The sequence below is a fragment of the Xenopus laevis genome, chromosome 6L, assembly GCF_017654675.1.
Source record: "Xenopus laevis strain J_2021 chromosome 6L, Xenopus_laevis_v10.1, whole genome shotgun sequence".
Classification (NCBI taxonomy): domain Eukaryota; kingdom Metazoa; phylum Chordata; class Amphibia; order Anura; family Pipidae; genus Xenopus; species Xenopus laevis.
The window spans coordinates 34,392,415-34,415,183 of record NC_054381.1 but is presented as its reverse complement, the minus strand read 5'-3'; the positions used below and the strand labels follow the sequence as shown (position 1 = coordinate 34,415,183).

The following is a 22,769-nucleotide window of genomic DNA, read 5'->3' as shown; positions in this document are numbered from 1 at the left end:
GCTGTGATTCTAACCTCTGGGCAATCGAGGCTTCCAATTTGAAAGGGGGTTAACCCTTTCACTCTTACATGAGAGAAATTGTATTAGGGCATGTTTGCTAGCCAATAGAACATTTTTGTTTGGTTCATTTGCATGTCATAGAATCTTGATTACTTTGTTTAAACTAAGGGCCCAATTTAAAACGTATCAAATTCGACTAGGGAGTTATTCAAATTTGATTAAAAAAAAATGTATTTGATTTTCGAGATTTATCATACTCTGGCCCTTTACGAACTCAAATTTGATTGTTCACTACTTAAAACCTGCAGAATTGCTGATTAAGGGCTCTTACAGATGAGTTCTTTTCAATGGAGCTGTATTCACACAGACGCATGTAAGCGCAGAACGAAGGTTGGGATGTGGCATGTTGTATTTTTCCTGCGTTCGGTGCTTACATGCGTCTGTGTGAGTACAGCCCCATTGAAAAGAATGTGTCTACTCCTGCGGCTGAACGCATGAAACCGGAGCACAGCTAAAAATGCCCGTCTGTAAGAGCCCTAAATCAATCTGATAGTTCCAGGGATTAAATGTGAGCTCTTTGCCACCTTCTTGACAGTTTTTTCCAGAGAAAAAGTTTTTCATCCGAGTTTAAAAAAAATTATATGTTTAATAAATTTCAATTGGTTGAAATTAGAATTTATGGGAGTTTAGTGTAGCTTTTAAAAACTCATGAGTTCGAAATTCGACCTTTGATAAATGTGCCTCTAAATCTGGCACAACCATATAAGCAAGGCTTATTACAAAAAAGCATTGTTGGTCAGTAAATGCACATACAGATTAATGACCTGAGCAGTTATATGAGCCGGATGAAAAATAAGTGTATTAGAGCTGTTTGATGGGATGCCCATTGCTGCAAAAAATGTTCTTTTTCTGTGAGTGTCGCACAACTATCTTATATAATTTCCCAGGGATCGCCCGTGACTGTCCAGAACCTCTTGAATGTGTAGTAAAATAAAATATTTACAAGGCAATAACCATAACCAGTCAAAATTATTTATTGTTTGTGAGTGCTTATATTGTAACAATACAGATACTTTGTAGGTATATTATGAAAGCAAAATTTTCATGTACAGTATTTAAAATAAATAACGTAGGGAACAGCACAGGTTTATTACCACTGATAGAATTGTTCATTTATTACTGCAAAGGACTAAAGTAATACTTTGCAGTAATGCAGTAGCTGTGGTTCTGACTGGGGGCAGCCATTTATTTTCTCTAAGTAATAGAAGTTGGGGGTGGTTAGTAATAAAATTACCCGTTACAAAAGTTATATAATCAGTTCAATCAACACTGAAAATGAATGTAACATGTCTCTGCACCATAACATTCACAGATTGTTTTACTTATCTCATTATAAATCCAGTAAACACACCGAGCTTAGAAGGTTTTAAGAATAATAAAGAGTGCAAGAGTTCCCCTTAAGGGTAGGGACACACTGGGCGATTTGGGGAGATTTAGTCGCCTGGCGACTAATCGCAGCGACTTTTCTCCCCGAATGCCTCCCCTCACTCTGCGCCTGGATAAAATGAAAAGTCGCCGGCGCTAATCACACGCGGCGATTCGTTTTCCGAAATCGCCCGAAGTTGCCTCATGAGGAAACTTCGGGCGACTTCGGAAAACAAATCGCCGCGTGTGATTAGCGCAGGCGATTTTTCATTTTATCCAGGCGCAGAGTGAGGGGAGGCATTCGGGGAAGATTGGTCGTGGAAAGTCGCGGCGATTAGTCGCCAGGCGACTAAATCTCCCCAAATCGCCCAGTGTGTCCCTACCCTAAAACATCTGAATCTCCCACAGTAAATCCAGATACATTCTTCACATTACCACGAGGAAGTGCCCTGAAGTGATGGGGCCCATCCAGCTGTAGAAGCCACACAATTGAGACACAAATGTTAAGGCTGAACATTCTCTGCTGGGACAAGGTTTCCAGTTGTGTCCAACTGCATGCACTTACACGAGCACGCAGATACTGGACACTCGCTGTGATCTCTATAAAAAGAAACAGAAGGGATACACATTTTCTATATCTACGAATGCATAAAAAAAAAAAAAAAAACTTTGTTATGAGAAAAGTATATGCTGTTTTTGCAACCAATAAAAAGATTTGCAAGAAAAAGAAACAGAAGGATTCTGAATACAACAGTCCCAGCCAGTATAGCTTTCAGAAAAAAAAAATCAATTCTAGATGGCCCTTTCATAGTGTAACTGCAATGGCAGTCAATTAAGAAGTACATGCAAGGCCTCTTAAATGGGCTGTTCACCTTAAATTAACCTTTAGCATGCTGTAGAATGATATTCTGAGAATTTGTAATTGTTTTTTTTTTTTTAATATTTGTGTTTTTTGAGTTCTTTAGCTTTTTATTCAGCAGCTCTCCAGTTTTCAATTTCACCAATCTGATTGCTAGGATTAATGATACAGCAAACATTTGGGATGTCGGTAAGGCAGAGCTCAAACTTGTGCGGCGTTCCTCTGTCAGTCGCAGCTGTCGCGAGAGTTCGGTTCCTCCTCCCGAATACTGTGAAATTGCGCATTATGATACTCGCTTGTAGCGCTGACTGTTCCACAAGGAAGACGCTGGATAATATCAAGTCGGCTTTATTAAATCACACCGTGTGAAAACATTATACAGTCGGTGTGCAGCTATGGGGAAAAACCTAAGCGTTTCGTGCCTGTATAGTCGGGTTAAATAAGCATCACGTGTCATAGTGTTTAGATAAGGTTAGGGTACAAATCAATCTCGTTTTTAAAGAAACTGTGTGCAAAAAAATACATCTTAAAAATTTCCATTAAAATCTATAAAAATTCATGTGATAACTACAAACATTTTCATTATTAAAGTGCAAGTGCTAGTATTGTTCATTCTATAATCAATTTCTAAGTTCTTAAACCTAGACTAGTTTTCCCATAGCTGCACACCCACTGTATAATGTTTTCACACTGTGTGATTTAATAAAGCCGACTTGATATTATCCAACGTCTTCCTTGTGGAACAGTCAGCGCTACATGCTAGGATTAATGACCCTAGCAACCATGCACTGATTTGAATAAGAGACTGGAATATGAATAGGAGAGGGTTTCAATAGAAAAAGGAGTAATATAAAGTAGCAATAACAAATGTGAAGCCTTTCAGAGCATTTGTTTTTAGACGGGGTCAGTGACCCCCATTTGAAAGCTGGAAAGAGACAGAAGAATAAAGCAAATAATTCAAGAACTACAGGAAAAAAATGAAGGCCAAAAGATGTTTTTTAGAATGAGCCATTCTATAACTTAGGTTATATTATAACTTAAGTTAACTTAAAGGAGAAGCCCCCCTTGAACACCTTAAAGTCTATATTTAGTTTATAATTTTCTTTCTGTATTATAAAATGCCAGGTGTCAAACTGCTTTACAGAGCATGAAACTATTACTATACAGATATAGTCTTTTTTTTTTTTTATCACACTACTGTTAAAGAAGTCTAAACGACTAGAATCATATTACAAAACATTAAAGGGGACCCGTCATCCAAAATAATGATTCAAAATCCTATTTTATCACATTAGTCAAGCAAAATGAACTTTAATTACAGTATATACATTATTTGAATCTTGTTTCCATCAGTCTGGGAACTCATAATTAAAGTAAGCAGGCAGGAGCCATTTTGTGGACACTGTTATTAAAGCAAGCCTTGCATCATCTCAGAATCTTATTTGTGCACCAGAATGGGGGACCTGATGTCCATCCCCATGCTCTGGCTACACAATTAAATAGTAAAGAGAACGGGGAATGTGGGATGAGCAGTGACATCTAGGAAGTGCTGAATGGAAAGTGAAAGTAATTGTCTGCCTAAGGCATAGAGGAGGGGCAGACAATATGATTGACCGCTGAGATTTTTAAATGCACTTACAGCTATGAACGCTTTAGTAAAAAATAGAAATTGGATATCATGTTTAATTTAAAAATGACTTTTATTATACAGATTTTTGTGTCTGGGTGACAGGTCCACTTTAAACTGCTCTTATATATTTAACTGTATTCTACTTTTCCAACGGCGTTCACAGGAAGAGTACTACACCCCAATGAAGTTTTTTGGAAGTTTTGGTTGAAGCACTGCTGTCTCTTGCTATGTTGTTTCAATAGTAAATTTAATCAGGTAAGTCGATGAATTATTAAAAACATGGATTTTACAATATTAAAAAGGGTTTTTGGGTACAAATATGCAACTATTTTCGACAATAGCATCCCTCTAGTTTTATGTACTGGCCTGAGATACAAGAACATAACATTCTCGGTATGAAGATTATAAGGACTTTTTAGGAATGTAGTGACAGTATTCTATTAGGTTATTGGCACACAGACTCGAGACCTGCAGAGGGTCAGGTACCCGTGGGTTACCCACAAAAAGCAGGTACCCTGTGGGATGACGGTAGGATTTTCAGGTGCGGGTATAGATGCGGGTCGGGGGTCTGCGAGTCTCATCTAAATGTATTATCTTATGTTATATTGTCTGTATTTTTCTCCTTTTAAAATTTTAAAAACTTTTATCTGTCCCGGCCACTTTTGAGGATGTCGAGTGTAGTTTGCACTTCCTGTTTAATGGTGGTCGGCGGGTTTGCGGATAAGGCAGTTGTGGGTCGGGTAGCAGGTCAAAGTGGGTAAATATGCGGGTTGCGCTACATGTCTGCGGCTGCGGATTCGGGTCTTATAAAGTTCCGCTGAAGACTATAACACTAGCTGAAGGCTCCAGCTGCTCTCAGCCTGTGTATTTTGGCAAGTTGAGAGCAGCTGGAGCCTTCAGTCTGTGTGCCCATAGCCTTAGCTTTAGTTTGTTTCTTTCAAAATGATCACTAGTCACTATCAAAAGTTATTCTTTGATGTAATCCTTATATCAGACTGTTTGAGGCATTTATTTTTTTAATATGTGATACCAGGAAGGTAATAGAACTTTGTATACTCACTTGAACCAGCTTAGCATATGTCCCGCATGGCCACCATGTCTGCAGTTGTGACACCATGTGAACCAGTTGTTAAACTTTGCCACCTTCTTTTCCTTGCTCAGGTCCACCTTCTCATCAGACTTTGATGCTCCTTTTCCAAAGAACAGTTTCATCAGTCAAGCAATGGGGTCAATACGTTCTGCTAAGGCCATAAATACACAGAGGCTTTCTGTGCTGTGAATGATCACTGATGCTTAGATCATAAAAGCATATGTTTATTGGTGTGCAATTTGGGATTTGTAAAGACCCAACTATGATCCCAAGGACATGTCTAGTAACACCAGCATGGGCTGCATGCCATCTACATGGACTACCATGTAAGTAAGCAATTTTTTAAACTGTATGGTTCATCTTAAAGGGATTCTGTCATTATTTCTGTCATGATTATGTAGTTTTTATTTCTAAATAACACTGTTTACACTGCAAGTAATTCAGTCTACCATATAAAATTTAATTCCTGAACCAGCAAGTGTACTTTTTTTAGTTGTAATATTGGTGTGTAGGCCATTCTGCCTGGTCATGTGCTTTCAGAAAGAGCCAGCACTTTACGATGGAACTGCTTTCTGGCAGGCTGTTGTTTTTTCTACTCAATGTAACTGAATGTGTCGCAATGGGACCTGGATTTTACTACGGAGAGCTGTTCTTATATCTATCAGGCAGCTGTTATCTTGTGTTAGGGAGCTGCTATCTGGTTACCTTCCCATTGTTCTCTTGTTAGGCAAATCAGCCAACGAAATGCAGGTGCACACCTGGTCCCTCTGTAACGTACATGGTGCGTGGGGCATAGGAGGACGGCACCTCCAACAAGTAATGCAAAACAAGGTACTCCAGCACGCGTAATCTGCTAAAGGGTTACTACCCGTGTTTAATGTCAAGCCAAAAGGTTACAACATTTAGGGGGGTATTAACCCTTTAGCAGATTACGTGTGCTGGAGTACCTTGTTTTGCATCTCGTTAGGCTGCTGTGGAGGAAAGGGAGGGGGTAATATCACTCCAACATGCGGTAAAGAGTGACTGAAGTTTATCAGAGCACAAATCACATGACTTGGGGCAGCTTGGAAACTGACAATATGTCTAGCCCCATATCAGATTTCAAAATTAAATATAAAAAATCTGTTTGCTCTTTTGAGAAACGGATTTCAGTGCAAAATTCTGCTGGAGCAGCACTATTAACTGATGTGTTTTGAAATAAAATGTTTTTCCCCATGACCGTTTCCCTTTAAGTTAATCAGTACCACAATATACTTAAGAGTTGGAACAAATGGCAATAGTCTTCGGAAAATTACCTGGGCTACTGGAGACCGGATTTCCCATATTTATGAGACAAAGAGCGCATCGGGGAAGAGGCTTGCGACACCCAGGACAGCTGGTGAATTTAGACTTAGTTGGTGACCCACTGACGCCATACTGACTGAATCCACGGCCTTGGTGAGGTACAGACGAACAACTGTAGGAGATGGACTTACCGCAGAAATTACAGCTTACAAACACCTAACATCAGAATAAAAGCAGCATCAATACATGGCTTTAGAAACAGTGTCACAATGTTATATGATTGCATGCCCTTTCCACAGTAACATCACGTGCTTAAAGAAGAAGAGAGAAAGATTTCTGTACAACAGAACATGATCAGTTAACGGTACCATTGTGCTAACAGAAATTATTTCTAACTTTGCAGCATTAATCGCATCTATGCTTGCAAACATTCAGTTTGGATTAATATTAGGTATGCACTGAATCCACTATTTTGAATACTGAACCAAATCCTAATTTGCATATGCAAATTAGGGGTGGGAAGGGGTAAACATTTTTTACTTTCTTGTTTTGTGACACGATTTCCCTCCCTGCCCCTAATTTGCATATGCAAATTCGGATTCGGCCAGGAAGAAGGATTCGGCCGAATCCTGCTGAAAAAGGCAGAATCCTGAAACGAATCCTGGATTCGGTGCATCCCTAATTAATATTGATATTGGGTATTGTGATGAAATTTGCAGAACACTATCCATAAAAGCTTGGTGCATTTTGCACCTTATTACCCCCCCCCCCACTTTAATAGATGTATCTATCTGATTTATAAAGCATTTCCACCTCCAACTGCTACTCCCTTTGGCAAGTGCCAATAACACTTTAAAATACAAAAAAAACAATACTAAACAAATCTGACCTGTGCTAATGGCTTGGAGCTTGGGTCAAGCTTACTCCGATGAATATCAAACTCGGCTCGCTTGTGCCAAAATCTCCATGCATCGAGCAGATTCCTATAGCTCTCTATCCAGTACTGAACTCTTTCATCTTTCAGGACATCAGATGGGGATCCCTTTAAATGAACAAGCAGCTTTACTTGCAGTCACCACTTAGATAGAAGAGACCACACATTCTTATAAACCTGTATTACTGCATGGAAAAGAATGTAACAAAAAGAAGTTACCTGCAGCATACAGTAGCTTGCTGTCTGAACATCTCCAGTTCGATCAACATAACTTTCTATTAAGTCAACCCCATCCTTTGTCAGTCCAGTAAGTAAAATCCCTTCTAGGTTCCCAGCTTCCTTCATTTCATTAGTAAGCTTGTCAATGTATCTGCTTAACTGACAAAACAGTATTAGTAATATAAGTAGTACTTAAAAATATAAATTAAAAAGTTCTACTCGCTGGTGTCAAGTTTGTATAAAAGCACTCAACTTGCAGCCTTACTCCTTTATATGGTCACCTTGGTGACTTAATGCTCCTGTTTATTTAAAACCAGACAAAATATGTAAAGGTATGCGTTATCTGGAAACCCGTTATCCAGAAAGCTCTGAATTACAGAATGGCTGTCTCCCATAGACTCCATTATAATCAGATAATCCAAGTTTTTAAAAATGATTTCGTTATTCTCTGTAGTAATAAAACAGTACCTTGTACTTGATCCAAACTAAGATATAACTAATCCTTATTGGAAGCAAAACCAGCTTTTTGGGTTTATTTGATGTTTACATGGTGTTCTAATAGACGTATGAAGATCCAAATTACGGAAAGATCCATTATCCAGAAAACCCCAGGTCCTGAGCATTCTGGATAACAGGTTCCTTACTTATACAGTAAAACCTCAATTTTACATCCCCTAATTTTAGGTTTTCCCTCATTTTACAGTTTTTTTGTAGTCCCACCGATATATAATGTGCAATGAATTTATCTGATTTTACATCTTTTTTTTTGGTCCATTTAAAAAATTCAAAATGGGGGATCTACTGTACAAACCAGAAAGGCAGCAATTACAGAGACAGAAAACACCCATCGGGGGAAGAATAACAGGCTCTGTAATTGAAGCCCTATAATCCATGGCACAACTAAAGGCATAATTTCGAATCCTATACTTAAATAAGAGTAACCTACACACAGAGCAAATTAACGACTAAAGGTGGCCATAGACGTAGAGATCCGCTCGTTTGCCGATTTCGCCAAAAACTAGCGGATCTCTCGCAGATATGCCCACATTGAGGTGGGCGATATCGGGCTGATCCGATCATGGGCCCTGGTGCTCAACAATCTGATTATAATGTAGCCAATACAAATGATGGGACCACATCAACTAATTTAACCCTGCCCAATCGACATCTAGCCGACTATCGGCCAGATATTGATCGGGAAAGCCCGTCAGAGCGCCCTACAAACGGGCCAATAAGCTACCAACTCTGTCAAAAGTCTGTCGGCAGCTTTTATTGGCCCGTGTATGGCGACCTTTAGGCTGTGCACAAGGCAAAGGCAATAAGCTTATCTCGGCCTCCGCCATATTAGCTCATGTGCGTGTAACTGAATACAACATAATGATCCAAATTCATCACTGTAAAATATGTCTGAAAAAGTACTTCTGATATGTTTCTATATAGTTTTGTACTCATAGGCAGCACAAAAATAGATATATTTAAATAACTTACCTGAGAATCATTAAGGAACAAACATGCAAACGCCACACGATCCCTCACTGCCATGCTGTTCTCATACTGTAAAAATGTTAAAAAAAAATCTAATAAAAAGTTTGACAAAAATTCAAAGGCCCTTTATTCTGAAAGCCCCCTCAGGCAACTTGTATCTGTCCAACTCAGCCATCCATGAATGTGGTCAAATGATACATTATCATGTCAATCCCATTGAACAACTAAAGTCCCCCTAAAAAAAGGTGCAGCTTATACGGAGCAGAAAATACTGACAGGACAACACAAAGAACTACTGCTTTTTCACAGGAAATATCTTTGATTGGCTGTACAGGTATGGGATTTGTTATTTGGAAACCGGTTATCCAGAAACCTCCGAATTAAGGAAAGGCCTCCATTTTATCCAAATAAATCCACATTTTTAAAAATGGTTTCCCTTTTCTCTATAATAATAATAATAATAATAATAATAATAATAAAACAGTACCTTGTACTTGATCCAAACTAAGATATTAATCCTTATTGGGGGTTTATTTAATATTTACATGATTTTCTAGTAGACAAAGATCCAAATTACAGAAAGATCCATTATCTGGAAAATCCCCGGTCCCGATCATAACAGGTCTCATACCTGTATACCGTACAGTATAGGATTGGCCAGTGTATAGTGCCCTATGAAATAAACAGATTAGATACCAAATCTGGATAGGACTTGCTAGAAAAAGGATTGGTCAGTAACCCATAATTGTAAGATGAAGATGAATACAACAGGCTCTATAGACTATAATGATACACATTTAAATGGATAAATATATGCAATATTAGAGTGCCCTTACAACAGGGGAAGCAATTAAATGCAGTAATGTAACTAGGTGGGGCGTGCAGTCGTGCCCCCTCTGTATCGATTTTCTTAGTGGCTGCAGCTGTGTGCAATCTGCCAGGGGGACGGGCCCTGGTCCAATCACAATCACCCCTGCTCCCCTGGTAGTTCTGCCACTGATTAAGTGGCCTGGTGTGTGTAGTTTGGTCTAGGACAGTTAGCAGGGCTAAAATCTAAAACTACAGTAGCTCTTTCCAAAGCAAATCTGATCTTTTTCTGTTTTACTTTGCAGTGCTAGATACTTGCACGTGTAAATAAAATGGGTGAATGTTCATACTCTGGAACGATGGGACATACTATACTATGAAAAAGAGAAGTGTTGTATAAAAGGAACAGACAAGAACATATCAGGTGACTGACTGCAGTTCACTTACCAGAACACCATCATATAACCCAGGTTCACTTGTTAGAAAAGCAAACATAACGCAAAGATATGGGTTGTTAAGCTGTAGCCTTAAAGTGCTGCACATTTCTCTCCACAAGGAATTCTTCTCATCGGTATAACCTGACAGTGCCATCGCTACGACGTTTAAGTTTAGATTACCTGTAATTTACAAATATGTCACATTAATGCTAAAATGTCAGTTAAAAGTGACTGTCATCCATCCAATCTTTCTCTGCTTCGATTAAAAATGTTCCCATCTCTACTGCTTTAAAACGTTGGCATATCACTGGGTATATATCACCTTAAAAGGAACTGGCTGAACGTGTCTTCCTGGCTACTTTCATTCATTTATTCTGTTTTGAAAGCAAAGCCTTAACTTACACTACATCTAAAGCCCAGCTGAAAAGTTGTTTACAATTATACTTTCATTATGCAAAATGCTATACAGGTATGGGATCTGTTATCCAGAAATCCATTATCCAGAAAGCTCCGAATTATAGAAAGCCCATATTCCATTTTATCCAAATAATCCAAATTTTCAAAAATGATTTCCTTTTCCTCTGTAATAATAAAACAATACCTTATACTTGATCCAAACTAAGATATAATTAATCCTTTATTGGAAGCAAAACCAGCCTATTGGGTTTATTTAATATTTACATTACTTTCTAGTAGACAAGGTATGAAGATCCAAATTACGGAAAGATCCATTATCTGGAAACCCCCAGATCCCGAGCATTCTGGATAACAGGTCCCTTAACTGTACTTTAAAACCCTTTAAAAAGAGGCAAAATATTGTAGCGGAAATAGAAATGTGCGATATTCATAGTGTATAACTTCCTGTATTTTTGGCCAAAAATGATCATGTACAGGTATGGGACCTGTTATCAAGAATGCTTGGGACCTGGGAGTTCCCGGATAAAGAATCTTTCCGTAATTTGGATCTTCATAACTTAAAGGGGTGGTTCACCTTTAAGGTAACTTTTATTATGTTATAGAGCAGCCAATTCTAAGCAACTAAGCTTTCAAATGGGCGTCGCTGACTCCCTTAAAAAGCAAATGTTCTATTCAGGCCTCTCCTATTCATATTCCAGTCTCTTATTCAAATCAATGCATGGTTGCTAGGGTAATTTGGACCCTAGTTACCAGATTGGTTAAGATGCAAATTGAAGAGCTGCTGAATAAAAAGCTAAATAACTCAAAAACCTTCAATAATAAAAAATGAAAACAAATTGCAAATTGACTCAGAATATCACTCTCTACATCATACTAAAAGTTAATTTAAAGGTGAACAACGAGAAAATCATATAAACATTAAATAAACCAATAGGCTGGTTTTGCTTCCATTAAGGATTAATTATATCTTAGTTTGGATCAAGTACAAGGTTCTGTTTTATTATTACAGAGAAAAAGGAAATCTTTTTTAAAAACATTTTTAAAAATTTGTATTATTTGGATAAAATGGGGTCTACGGGAGACCGGCATTGCAAAATTTCAGAGCTTTCTGGATAATGGATCCCATACCTGTATACTGACTAATGGCCCTTTTCAATTATGTAGATGGATGAAATATACAATCATGCCTTAGCCATAAGGATTAGCATACAGCCTTATACCTTTCCCAGTGGATGCTCCCTTATTTAGGATCTGTATGGCCCGCCGAATGTCTCGATTGAACAGGGCTATAGCAGCTGCTCGCTCCCACTCTCCTTCCTGCTCTAACGAGTTCAGAAAAGGCCCCATGTCAGCATCCGCACCCTTTGTCCTCCAGCCACAGAGCTGTAGAGCGAGCCATCTCTCCTCACTGGAATAGTGCACAATATCTGCTTGTCTATCAGAGCAGGTCCAGCTGTGCCTGAAACTTTCAGTTGTCCCTTTATAAAACACATATCTGGTTAATAAAACAGCAAAATGTAGAGACACCTCCCCCTTGCTTGATTTTGGAACATTGGGGTTATCAAAGAGTGAAGTTAGAAATCGACAGTCCTCTAGAGTGAAATTCTGCCTCTCTCCATTCATTTCTATGGGATTTTTAAAGTAGAAGGAAAGGCTGGAGACACTTGGGGGTCCCAAACGTTAGGCAACCCCAACTGATTGTAGCGACATACCAAAAACCCAGGGCCGGTGCTCCTATCATGAGAAATTTGCACCACGTAGATATCTACTATCCGACTTCGCGCAGCTGCGCATGCGCATTAGAATGAAAAGCCGAACTTTAACTTTAAAGTCGGCTTTTTCGTTCAAATGTGCATGCGTCAGTCCGGGGAAATGCTCAGCTGCGCGAAGACGGAAGTAGATCTCTCCGTGGTGCTCGCTCCTATAACCCGGGGCCAGGGCAGATTTCTCCTGATAAGAGCACCAGCCCTGGGTTTTTGGTAAGTCCCTACAATCACTTAGGGGTGCCTAACGTTTGCACCCCAAGTGTCTCCAGCCTTTCCTCCAGCATTTATCAATGGGTGAAAGTTCATCCTTTGATAAACCCCTTTCAAAATGCCATATAAATAAATGGATAGTGGCGGAATTTCACTCTAGATTTCACTCTAGAGGACTGTGGCAGTCTCTAACTTCACTCTTTGATAAATATACCCCAATGTCTCTCTTTCTAAATTACTTATAACACCTTGGGCACAAGAAAAACTTCAAAATGGAACGTACTGAACAAATAAGCAGAACATTAGTCAATGCAGCGGCATTACTTTTTACATGCCCCCACCAAGTTTGTATTTCCTTTACATTCCCAGCCCTTACAAATACAACTTGTTAAAGGGGCGGTTCACCTTTAAATTAACTTTTAGTTGTTTATCATGGCCAATTCTAAGCAACTTTTCAATTGGTCCTCATTATTATTATTTTTTATATAGTTTTTTAATTCATTGTCATTTTCTTATTCAGCTTTCAAATGGGGTCACTGACTCCAGCTAAAAAACAAAATCTCTTCAAGGCTACTAATGTATTGTTATTGCTACTTTTTATTACTCCTCTTTCTATTTAGACCCTCTCCTATTCATATTCCAGTCTCTTATTCAAATCTTGGTTGATATGGTATTTTGGACCCTAGTTGCTGAAACTGCAAACTAGAGAGCTGCTATTCAAAAAATAAGCAATGAAAACCAATTACAAATTGTCTCAGAATATCACTCGCTATATCATACTAAAAGTTAATTTAAAGGTGAACAACCCCTTTTAAGTTTTAAAAAGGAAGAAAAAAGTTTAGACATATTTTTCTTACCTGCAATCTGAATGTGCCTTATTCCACCCATCCCATTAACCTCTGGTTGAAGCATTTGACTTTAATATGCAAACAGGATTCGCCAATCAAAATCCTGTATGAATTATTTTCTAACACTTGCAGCCCTGTGTCAACTTTTTCAAAGTGTCAATGGAGAGTTTTAACTTCAATGGCAGATTTGGCAGAGAAGGTCTTGACCTTATAGCAGTTTAGATATTATAAACATTTTGTATAAGTTGTGAAGCAGGTATGGAATACAATATTTTGCTCAGTGTATTTTAAGGCTATCAAATTAAAGCACAACAATTGATGTCATGAAGTTGCAGACCTATTAGCCACCATCATACGTTTGCAGAACTCTTGGGAAGGCACTGCAACAGTTTCACTGGAAGCTAAAGTCACCTGGGAAACTTCAGTTCAGGTACATGCCACATACTTTATAACAAGCAACAGACAAACAGTAGTAAAAACAAAACCATGGGCCTTACCCACAGATGACTTTGTGATTGCTTTGATTCCAGCATACACCAATGACCCTTTGTTGCCTGAAGATTTTTGGTCAATATCTTCTGCATACTGCTTCATAAGTGTTGACGTATATAGGAATTGTAACCTAGTCTTTGAAAGCAATAACTGATTTAAATACTGTGCAGATTATTTAAAGGAAAACTCAACTGGCCTTCACTGGACCCCCTCCCTGCTACTCCTTGTTCGGATCCTCTTCATTCATTCTACTTACACAGTGACTGCATGAACATGCGCGGTTGAAGCTGCTCCCGTCAATTGTGTTATGCTCCTGCAGATTCCATGTCAGCAACTTCCAAAAGAGGATCCAAACAGGCAGAAGATGGCACCTGTGAACACTTCTTAATGGAATATACTGTGGAATATGGAATATACTGTGTGGGTAGGCAGGAGGGCCAGTGAAGGGGACTGGTTTTTTGGGGGAGGGGTTTAGTTCTCCTTTAGGATATCTAGAACAAAACATTCCCATGCTAGCTGGCTATTTAGAGCATCAATAAGCCAACTTGTACTAAAAATTCTACTGCTGATGAGTCTTACTAGTCTTCACACGATTCCTTTGGGCCTACAAACTAGATATTGAGTACAATACTCACTATAAAAGTCAAGATGACAACTAGCGATTAATAGTAAATTAGTGAAAAAGGATATAGTGTAAAGTGTACCACAAGGATTTCAACTGAGGATCATCATTTCCTGCCAACATATGGTTTCTCCAGACCTGCTCAGTGTCGAGTCCATATCGGGATAAAGCTCGGAGTCTCATTTTAGTGGCAATATCTTGGTCTAATGAAGAGCTGCCTTTTCCTTCCTCTGTGCATTCATACAACTGCCTGCTGCAAGCCCACATCAGTGAAGTTGTGGGGCTCCAGGCCAAAGAGATCCTCTCAAACACAGTGAAATCCGACATTGACCTGTTAGGAGTAACAACGACCATTCTGTTCTGGCTTGTAGGGTGCCAAGCAAAAGATGCAATGTAGTTATCACAAGGCTGGACACTCCTTTCAATGATCGTAGGCTCTGTTTCATCCCCAATGGGTGTGGGCGTATGCTGCATGTCATACAGTCTGATTATATTACTGTCTCTAGTTAGCGTGGCCAGTAGTCCAGTTCTAGTTGGGCACCAGGCTACTTTGGTTAGAGGTTTTGGTTGCTCTGTTAATGTTAAGACTGGTTTTTCAAATTTTCGAAGATCCCAAATGGCGACTTGACCTTCGAAAAATGAGGCTACTCTGTCGTGGAAATGTGGGTCCACGGTCACTCCTTGGACAGCTTTAGTATTTACAAAAATTTTCTGATTTGTGTTCCTCAAATCAAATATTGCCAAGTTACGATGCATTCCAGCCAAAAGCAGTTTCTGGTCTCTCGGAAGCCAGCAAAGTGAGAGGCAAGCATCGTTCTGTCCTAGTTCATAAAGTGGTTTGGTAACCACCGAACACGTTTCACTATCACCAGGCGCAAGGCGAACTTTCTCTGTGGGAACTGCGACCTCTGGAGTATACTTGCTGCTGATGTCCCAGATTAATACTGAAAAGTCAGCCCGATGTTTATCTAACCCAGCCGCAAGCCAGTTGCTGTCAAGGGGGTTCCATGCCAACGTGTTACACTGACGTGCATGCTTAGGGACAAACTCCTTTCCTATCAAGTCTTTACATTTAGAATTGTGGTCCTGGCCCAGACTTGTAAGCACAACTCTTCCATTGGCCTGACCGACAGCCAAAAGACATTCTGGGTCATACTTGGGATACCAAGCTACACATTTCATGTAGGGTGTATCAGAATTTATAGCTAGTAAAGTGGCAATGGTCTCTTCAGACAGCCGTAAGGATCCGGCTTTTAATTCCGAGCCAGGGCTTGCTGCAGATTCTATGTGGTAAAGGCTGAGTTCAGAATCACCTACTACAAATCTGTCCACATGGTGAGGCGCCCAGAGGATGTCAGGCTTGGAGCCACTCATTTCTGAAGATCAGGAATCCCAAATCACCTTGAATTCTTTAAACCATCAGCTCTATAAAAAATAAAGAAATAAATCCCAGGAAAACCGTGGTAAATGGATTCACTATGGATTATATTTCATTACATTGTGGGTGTACTGAAATGTTTTTTTTATAAACCACTTTATGTCTTATAGCATTTGCACACTGCTAATATTATGCTTTTGTCTAGAGCAGCTATAAGCTGCTGTTCTGGTCGTGGCTAGAGGATTAAAAGGACAGTGTACACCTATAACACCTTTGCCCCCCTCCAGACAAAAAATAATAAATAAAGAAAAGAACACAGCAAACAGAAAAATGCATTCTGTGTATTATTTTAATATTAAAAATGCATAGTTTCCTTTTATGCCATTATAAAACACTGGTTCAAATTGTTTTCTTTTTTCCTGAACATTCTATCCCATTAAAAACAGGGCAATTTTTTTTAGACTTCCTTGTCTGCCTTTGAACAAACGAATCAGTTCCTTTCCTAAGTTCCAGCCTTTGAGCAGCTCATTATCAGAGGGCTTATTAGTGGGCTGGTAATTAGTTGTACCAGCTTCTCTTCCGTTAGCCTAAACCAGAAAGTGATAAAGTGATACTGTGTTCCTTTTTTTCCTTTAAAGGAGAAATAAACCCTTAAAAATGAATAGGGCTTAAAATGCCATGTTTTATGTACTGCACTAGCCTAATATTTCAGCTTGTCAATAGCAGCAATGATCCAGGACTTCAAACTTGTCACAGGGGGTCACCAACTTGGAAAGTGTCTGACACTCACATGCTCAGTGGACTCTGAGCAGCTGTTGAGAAGATAAGCTTAGGGGTCGTCACTAATTATCCAGCAGGAAATTAGGTTGGTCTGTGACAAAAGCCGATGCCACAGGGCTGATTATTACATTCTGATGCTAATTGCACTGGTTTCTGTGCTGCCATGTATTAATTATCCATACTTATTACTAATCGGCCTTATACTGTGACATTTATATTCTATGTGTACTGTATATTTTCAGTCAGTCCCTAAGCTCAGTAACTGACATCACCATGGAGCATGTGCAGTGAATCAGCAGAAAAGAAGATGGGGAGCTACTGGGGCATCTTTGGAGACACAGATCTTTCCTGCTAAAGGGCTCCGGTTGCCTGGGGCTGGTACAGAAGCTTAAAACATAATGTACTAAAACAATAGGCAATCAAGCCATATTCATTAAGCTCAAGTTAAAAAAGCAGGGGGTATACTGATTAGTATAAAAATAAAAAAACTGGATAAATGGATAGGCTGTGCAAAATAAAAAATGTTTCTAATATTGTTAGTTAGGCAAAAATGTAATGTATAAAGGCTGGAGTGACTGGATGTCTAACATAGTAGCCAGAACTCTACTTCCTGCTTTTCAGCTCTCTTGGTTTCCACTGATTGGTTACCAGGCAGTGACTTGAGGGGGGGGGGCACATGGACCATAACTGTTTGCTTTTGAATCTGAGTTGAATGCTAAGGATCAATTGCAAACTCACTGAACAGAAATGTACCATGTGGCCCCCCTTCAAGTTGCTGACTAACTCAGAGTCAGAGAGCTGCAAAGCAGGAAGTAGTGTTCTGGCTATTATGTTAGACATCCAGTCACTCCAGTCTTTATACATTAATTTTTTGGCTAACTGACTATATTAGAAACATTTTTTATTTTGCACAACCTATCTATTTTTTTTTTTTACACTGAACTGTTCCTTTAAATCACTGATCCAGGCAGCATCTCTGAATGATACTCAGATCCCACGATCTCCTGAGAAACCTGCGTCCGTGATTTAACCCTAGGGTGACTGGTGAAGAAGCTCAGACCTCTTCTACTCAGCCAACCCTTTCTTAAACTGATCGAATACACCAGTCAGGCTTGCCCATTGTACACTGACAGGGACTAGGAGATAGACCATTCAGGCCAATGACAAGGAAATTGCCCTGAATAAAAGTGAGTGGATATTGAGCCCTGCAGCACACAAACTAAAACCCTAATTCATCCAGAATGAACTATTGCAACGTGATTTGAATGTGATTCTTTACACATGTACAAAGCGCACGTTGGTTTGTTTAGATATAAATTCTGAGCAGAGGGAAGTGCAAACAGCTGGACACCAAGTCACTGAAGGGTCAGCAACTCCCTTTCTATCAAGTGACAGTGGCTCATTACCTGGGATATACGTTGCTGCTACAGGCTGTATTGCAGAGATTGGGGTGAGGAGAGAATTGGTCGCTTCGTTTCTTGTGCACCAAGACGTCTCTGCCATATTCAGACACCCTTTCTGAGCGCACATGCGCAGTTCCGATCTCTGCTTCGGGCCCGCGTGACCGGTAGTTACGTCATTGCCATGTGCAGATACAATTAGCCGACGGCTTTCCGTCAAGGAACAAGCGCTGGCTTTGTGTATGTGCAACGTTCCGCACCGTGCAAACCTGCATGAGATATGATAAAGGTCCTTATTAGTGGCACTACGAATTGATTTATAACGGGGCTGTACGTAGCAGCAGCTCTCGCTTACTGGAACTGTGCCTCGTGGGCAGGGTTGGCCGGTCTCATTTTCAAAACCAGCTAAGAGGCACTTCAACAGTAGCCCAAAAATAGCACAATTTGTTGAAAAAAATTCTAAAATCAATAAATGAATTTATGTTAACTTAAAATACACTTTTTCACTGATTCACACATTTTCCCATGAAGCAAAATGTTCACCCGTCACCAGGGACGTAACTACAGAACGGGGCCCAGGAGGTATAAGGGTCCCATAAGACCCCATACCTCCCAACATTTTGGAAGTAAAAAGAGGGACAAAAATTTTTTTTCCGCAAGTAGCGCAGCAATTTTTTTGACCACACCCCTTTCTGTGGACACACCCCCTAATTACCATGTTTGTTTTACAAAATTTGGCAGGTTATGAAAGTTTGAAAATATTTCTCCTTATCTAAACTGTGTTTTTGTGTCTCAAAATTGTTACAAAGTATCTTATTTGCACCTGTTAGCTGTTCTGGGCTCTCTGCTAAAAGCCAATTAAGTGAGAAACTTTGTTTCTTTTTCTGGCTGTTCAGTGCATAGAAAAGAGGGACTTTCCAGTACAAATGAGGGACTGCGGGTTGAGCTGTCAAAAGAGGGACTGTCCCTCCGAAAAAGGGACAGTTGGGAGGTATGAGACCCTAATACAGATACAATTTCAATAAATATTGGTATAACAGGTCAGCCTCTAGATATTTTGGTGGCCAGCAGATTTTTGACCCAAAAAGTCACTGGAAAATGCGAGAATGGGACTGGAGACTGGGGTAAAGAGCCCAAAATCTGGTAACTCCCGACTTCTACACAAGGTAGTCCCATTGTATGTTGGGTATTGCAGTCTTACATTAAAGGAGACATTTTGTGTAAAAAATAAGAATGTACCAGTGCGTTATACTCATATAGATATAGAAGAATTGTGCACACCCCTCATTTGAAACACAAACAGGGACCAGAGAACATCTATAGGGAGCTACAATAAAGGGGCTATTTTTAAAGATAATATTAATTTTTAGCACCATGTAAAAGCAACACCATATATTACTCATAATTGCCTACATAATTAGTGTTTTTTCATTTATCCTATATGTCTCCTTTAAACTCGGCAAATTGTTAAACAAAAACTACATTACCCTACATGCATTGGGAGTAGGGTTTCCACCTGCCCAGTATTTTACCGGCTTGGCCGGTAAAAATTAAGCTTGATCCCAATGTTATTGATAGTGGAAATGCATAAAAATGTAGGAAGGCCGGTATTTTTTTGAAGAAAAGGTGGCAACCCTAATTTGGAGACAGGCTTGGCACATTAGGGCAAGAAAAAACTTTGGCTGGTTTCCAAAGTATAAACCAGCCAAAGGCCCAAAAAGTAGCACAAATCCGTACCTTGGCTAGTTTGTACTTTCAAAACTCACCTGGGCTTTAAATTAATAGCCCAATTTGGCTTGAAAACCACCAACCTAGCAACCCTGCTATTGGGGTGCAATTGTTCCGCTGTCTTATATAGAGGGAGATGCTGGGCTGGTATCTGATGGGAATATGGCCTTGCTCATACTGGGAAGAATACTGGGGTTGAATGAAAGGGGTGGTTCATCTTTAGGTTACATTTTAGTATGTTATAGAATTGCTAAATCTAATCAACATTTCAATAGGTTGTCATTTTTTTTATAGTTTTTAAATTGTTTGCCTTTTTCTGACTGTTCACAGTTTTCAAATGGAGGTCACTGACCCCATCTAAAAACAAATGCTCTGTAAGACTACAGATTTATTGTTATTGCTGCTTTTTATTACTCATTTTTCTATTCCTACATCATACGAAAAGTTCATTTAAAGGTGAACAATCCCTTTTAAATGCTTGTCTTGAATCAATATATGCGCTGCACATTATTTATGTAAGCACTACGGAATTTAAAATAACTTGTATGTTTGCTGGATTAATATACTGTATGGACTATGTCAAAACAATGGACAGGTTTGATGTACAAGTGTGTTAACAGATCTTTGTATGGAAAGACCCTCATCAGGTCTCTTTTAAAATATTTTTATTGAATATCTGCACACAATATCAGATAAACAGAATTTTTTCTCAAGTAGCATCCTAATGCTCTCCTATACAGAGTGGAACGCTTATGTTATAGCCATCAGTGATGTATATATATAGTAAATATGGTATTTTCAAATAAAAAAAATAACAAAACTAAATTTAAAAAAAACCTGAAACTATAAAAATTACAAATTAAATCTTATCTATCCACCTTCCTGTTTCTTGATTTCAGGAGGGGTCTTTTCAGAGTTAGACCCCTCATGATTGTATCCATTAAAGTATAAATTCTAGACCATAATCTTGTAGCTTCTCTACATAATGTCTAGTAGTGACCCTCTCTCCACAGTTTCTGAAAAAGTGGTCTATAGGGTAAGGAATAGTATATATCTAGTTCCCTCTTGGTATCAGAAAATAGCTGTCTGTATCTTAGGGCTGAATTTATTTTTATTTTGTCGTTCGAGTTCTAGAAGTTTAATTTATGTGCTTCCCATAATGTTATAGGGGATTTTAGCTTTTTCTGCTACTAGGGGATAGTCAACCTTATAGGTTTTATCGAGGGAGGCATTCAGACAAACATTTGAATCACCCACCATTATTAATGATCCTACTAAATTTGTTTGTATAACCCTTTCCAACTTCTCAGAAAATTGGTCCTGGTCAGCATTTGGGGCATAATAGCTTAAAAGAGTCACTACTGTATCCTGAATTTCACTGACAAATTGTCAGGAGCGCTCTGCAATGCTCCTGTTCCTAGCCACGGCAAATCCAAGATAGTTAGTTACATAGTTACATAGTTAAATTGGGTTGAAAAAAGACAAAGTCCATCAAGTTCAACCCCTCCAAATGAAAACCCAGCATCCATACACACACCCCTCCCTACTTTTAATTAAAATTCTATATATGTTCAAAATTATAAAGAAAAAAGTACCCCGTAGGTAACAACCTAATCAGTATCCAGCATACGTTAAATCTCTTAGGATTTAAATTAATTAATTAAATAAGTAAGTTAAGGTGAAAGAAGTGCCCAATCAATTAATGAATTAATTGATCAACTACTTGATTTTAGAATAATTCATAAATACTATAAAGTGCCAATTAGTGCATAATACCCATTAAGTAGTTTAATTAATTATCATTCTCCAATAAATAACAATTCATGGTTGAGATCAATCAAAAAAAGCTAAAAGGATAAAAATGACAAAGTTCATCAAAGGAGTGCAAATAACTGGGAAAAAAGGCTAGAATTAAGTGAGGATTATTAAAAACACATAAAAAGGTATATTAAATTAATCAAGTGCTATTATTTATATAAAAAGTGCTGGAAATTAAATTAATTGAAAGGATCCCATTAGATTAAAAAATTACCACAATTGGGTAGAAATAATACCAATGCTACGGTCAGCAGAAAAGAGAGAGGATATAATGAAATATAAGAAGGTGGAGTTGTCCCAAAACTAACTGCCTGTTGTTTTCTAAGTCTGGGACACCACAAAGAGGAAGGCAGGACAGGGTAACCGAGACTGTGGCCTTGGTATATTAACTTGCCCTGACTAAGACTAAGTTAAAGACTAAGTTAACCCTAATAAGCCACAAATCACCGGCCCCTTAGAATGGAAGGAAGATTGTTTAAGATAAAGGAAAACCGTAGCAATAAGGATTAGATCCAACCCCAGTAAAAGCACCAAGATTCGATAATTAAATTATAGGATTTGAGCGACTCGCCAACGCGTTTCGCTTAATAGCTTTCTCAAGGCGAAAATTCTATTTACCCATACCTATACTAACTAGAGAGTTTAGTATCACAATAGCCTTTGATATTATGTCTGTCCAAAAAATCATCCAAGCCATTCTTAAAGGCATTAACTGAATCAGCCATCACAACATCACCCGGCAGTGCATTCCACAACCTCACTGTCCTGACTGTGAAGAACCCCCTACGTTGCTTCAAATGAAAGTTCTTTTCTTCTAGTCTAAAGGGGTGGCCTCTGGTACGGTGATCCTCTTTATGGGTAAAAAGGTCCCCTGCCATTTGTCTATAATGTCCTCTAATGTACTTGTAAAGTGTAATCATGTCCCCTCGCAAGCGCCTTTTTTCCAGAGAAAACAACCCCAACCTTGACAGTCTACCCTCATAATTTAAGTCTTCCGTCCCTCTAACCAATTTAGTTGCACTTAGTCTCTGCACTCTCTCCAGCTCATTTATATCCCTCTTAAGGACTGGAGTCCAAAACTGAACTGCATACTCCAGATGAGGCCTTACCAGGGACCTATAAAGAGGCATAATTATGTTT

The 22,769-nt window shown here is 39.0% G+C and overlaps 1 protein-coding gene across 2 annotated transcripts; it reads right to left on the bottom strand.

The window, feature by feature from the left end:
- Positions 1-1,018: 1,018 nt before the first annotated feature.
- Positions 1,019-18,274, bottom strand: mios.L (missing oocyte, meiosis regulator, homolog L homeolog). Of its 2 annotated transcripts, XR_005961715.1 has the most exons (12): positions 18,090-18,274; positions 14,594-15,950; positions 13,909-14,007; positions 11,808-12,065; positions 10,181-10,350; positions 8,930-8,995; positions 7,442-7,600; positions 7,178-7,330; positions 6,300-6,504; positions 4,975-5,104; positions 1,809-2,025; positions 1,019-1,456 (listed from the first exon to the last, which is right to left on the bottom strand). XR_005961715.1 is itself a non-coding variant. In NM_001097974.1 (11 exon segments), coding segments are annotated over 10 exon segments (2,643 nt in total). In that variant the 5' UTR covers positions 15,900-15,950; positions 18,090-18,150; the 3' UTR covers positions 1,681-1,928.
- Between the last annotated feature and the right edge of the window lie 4,495 nt (positions 18,275-22,769).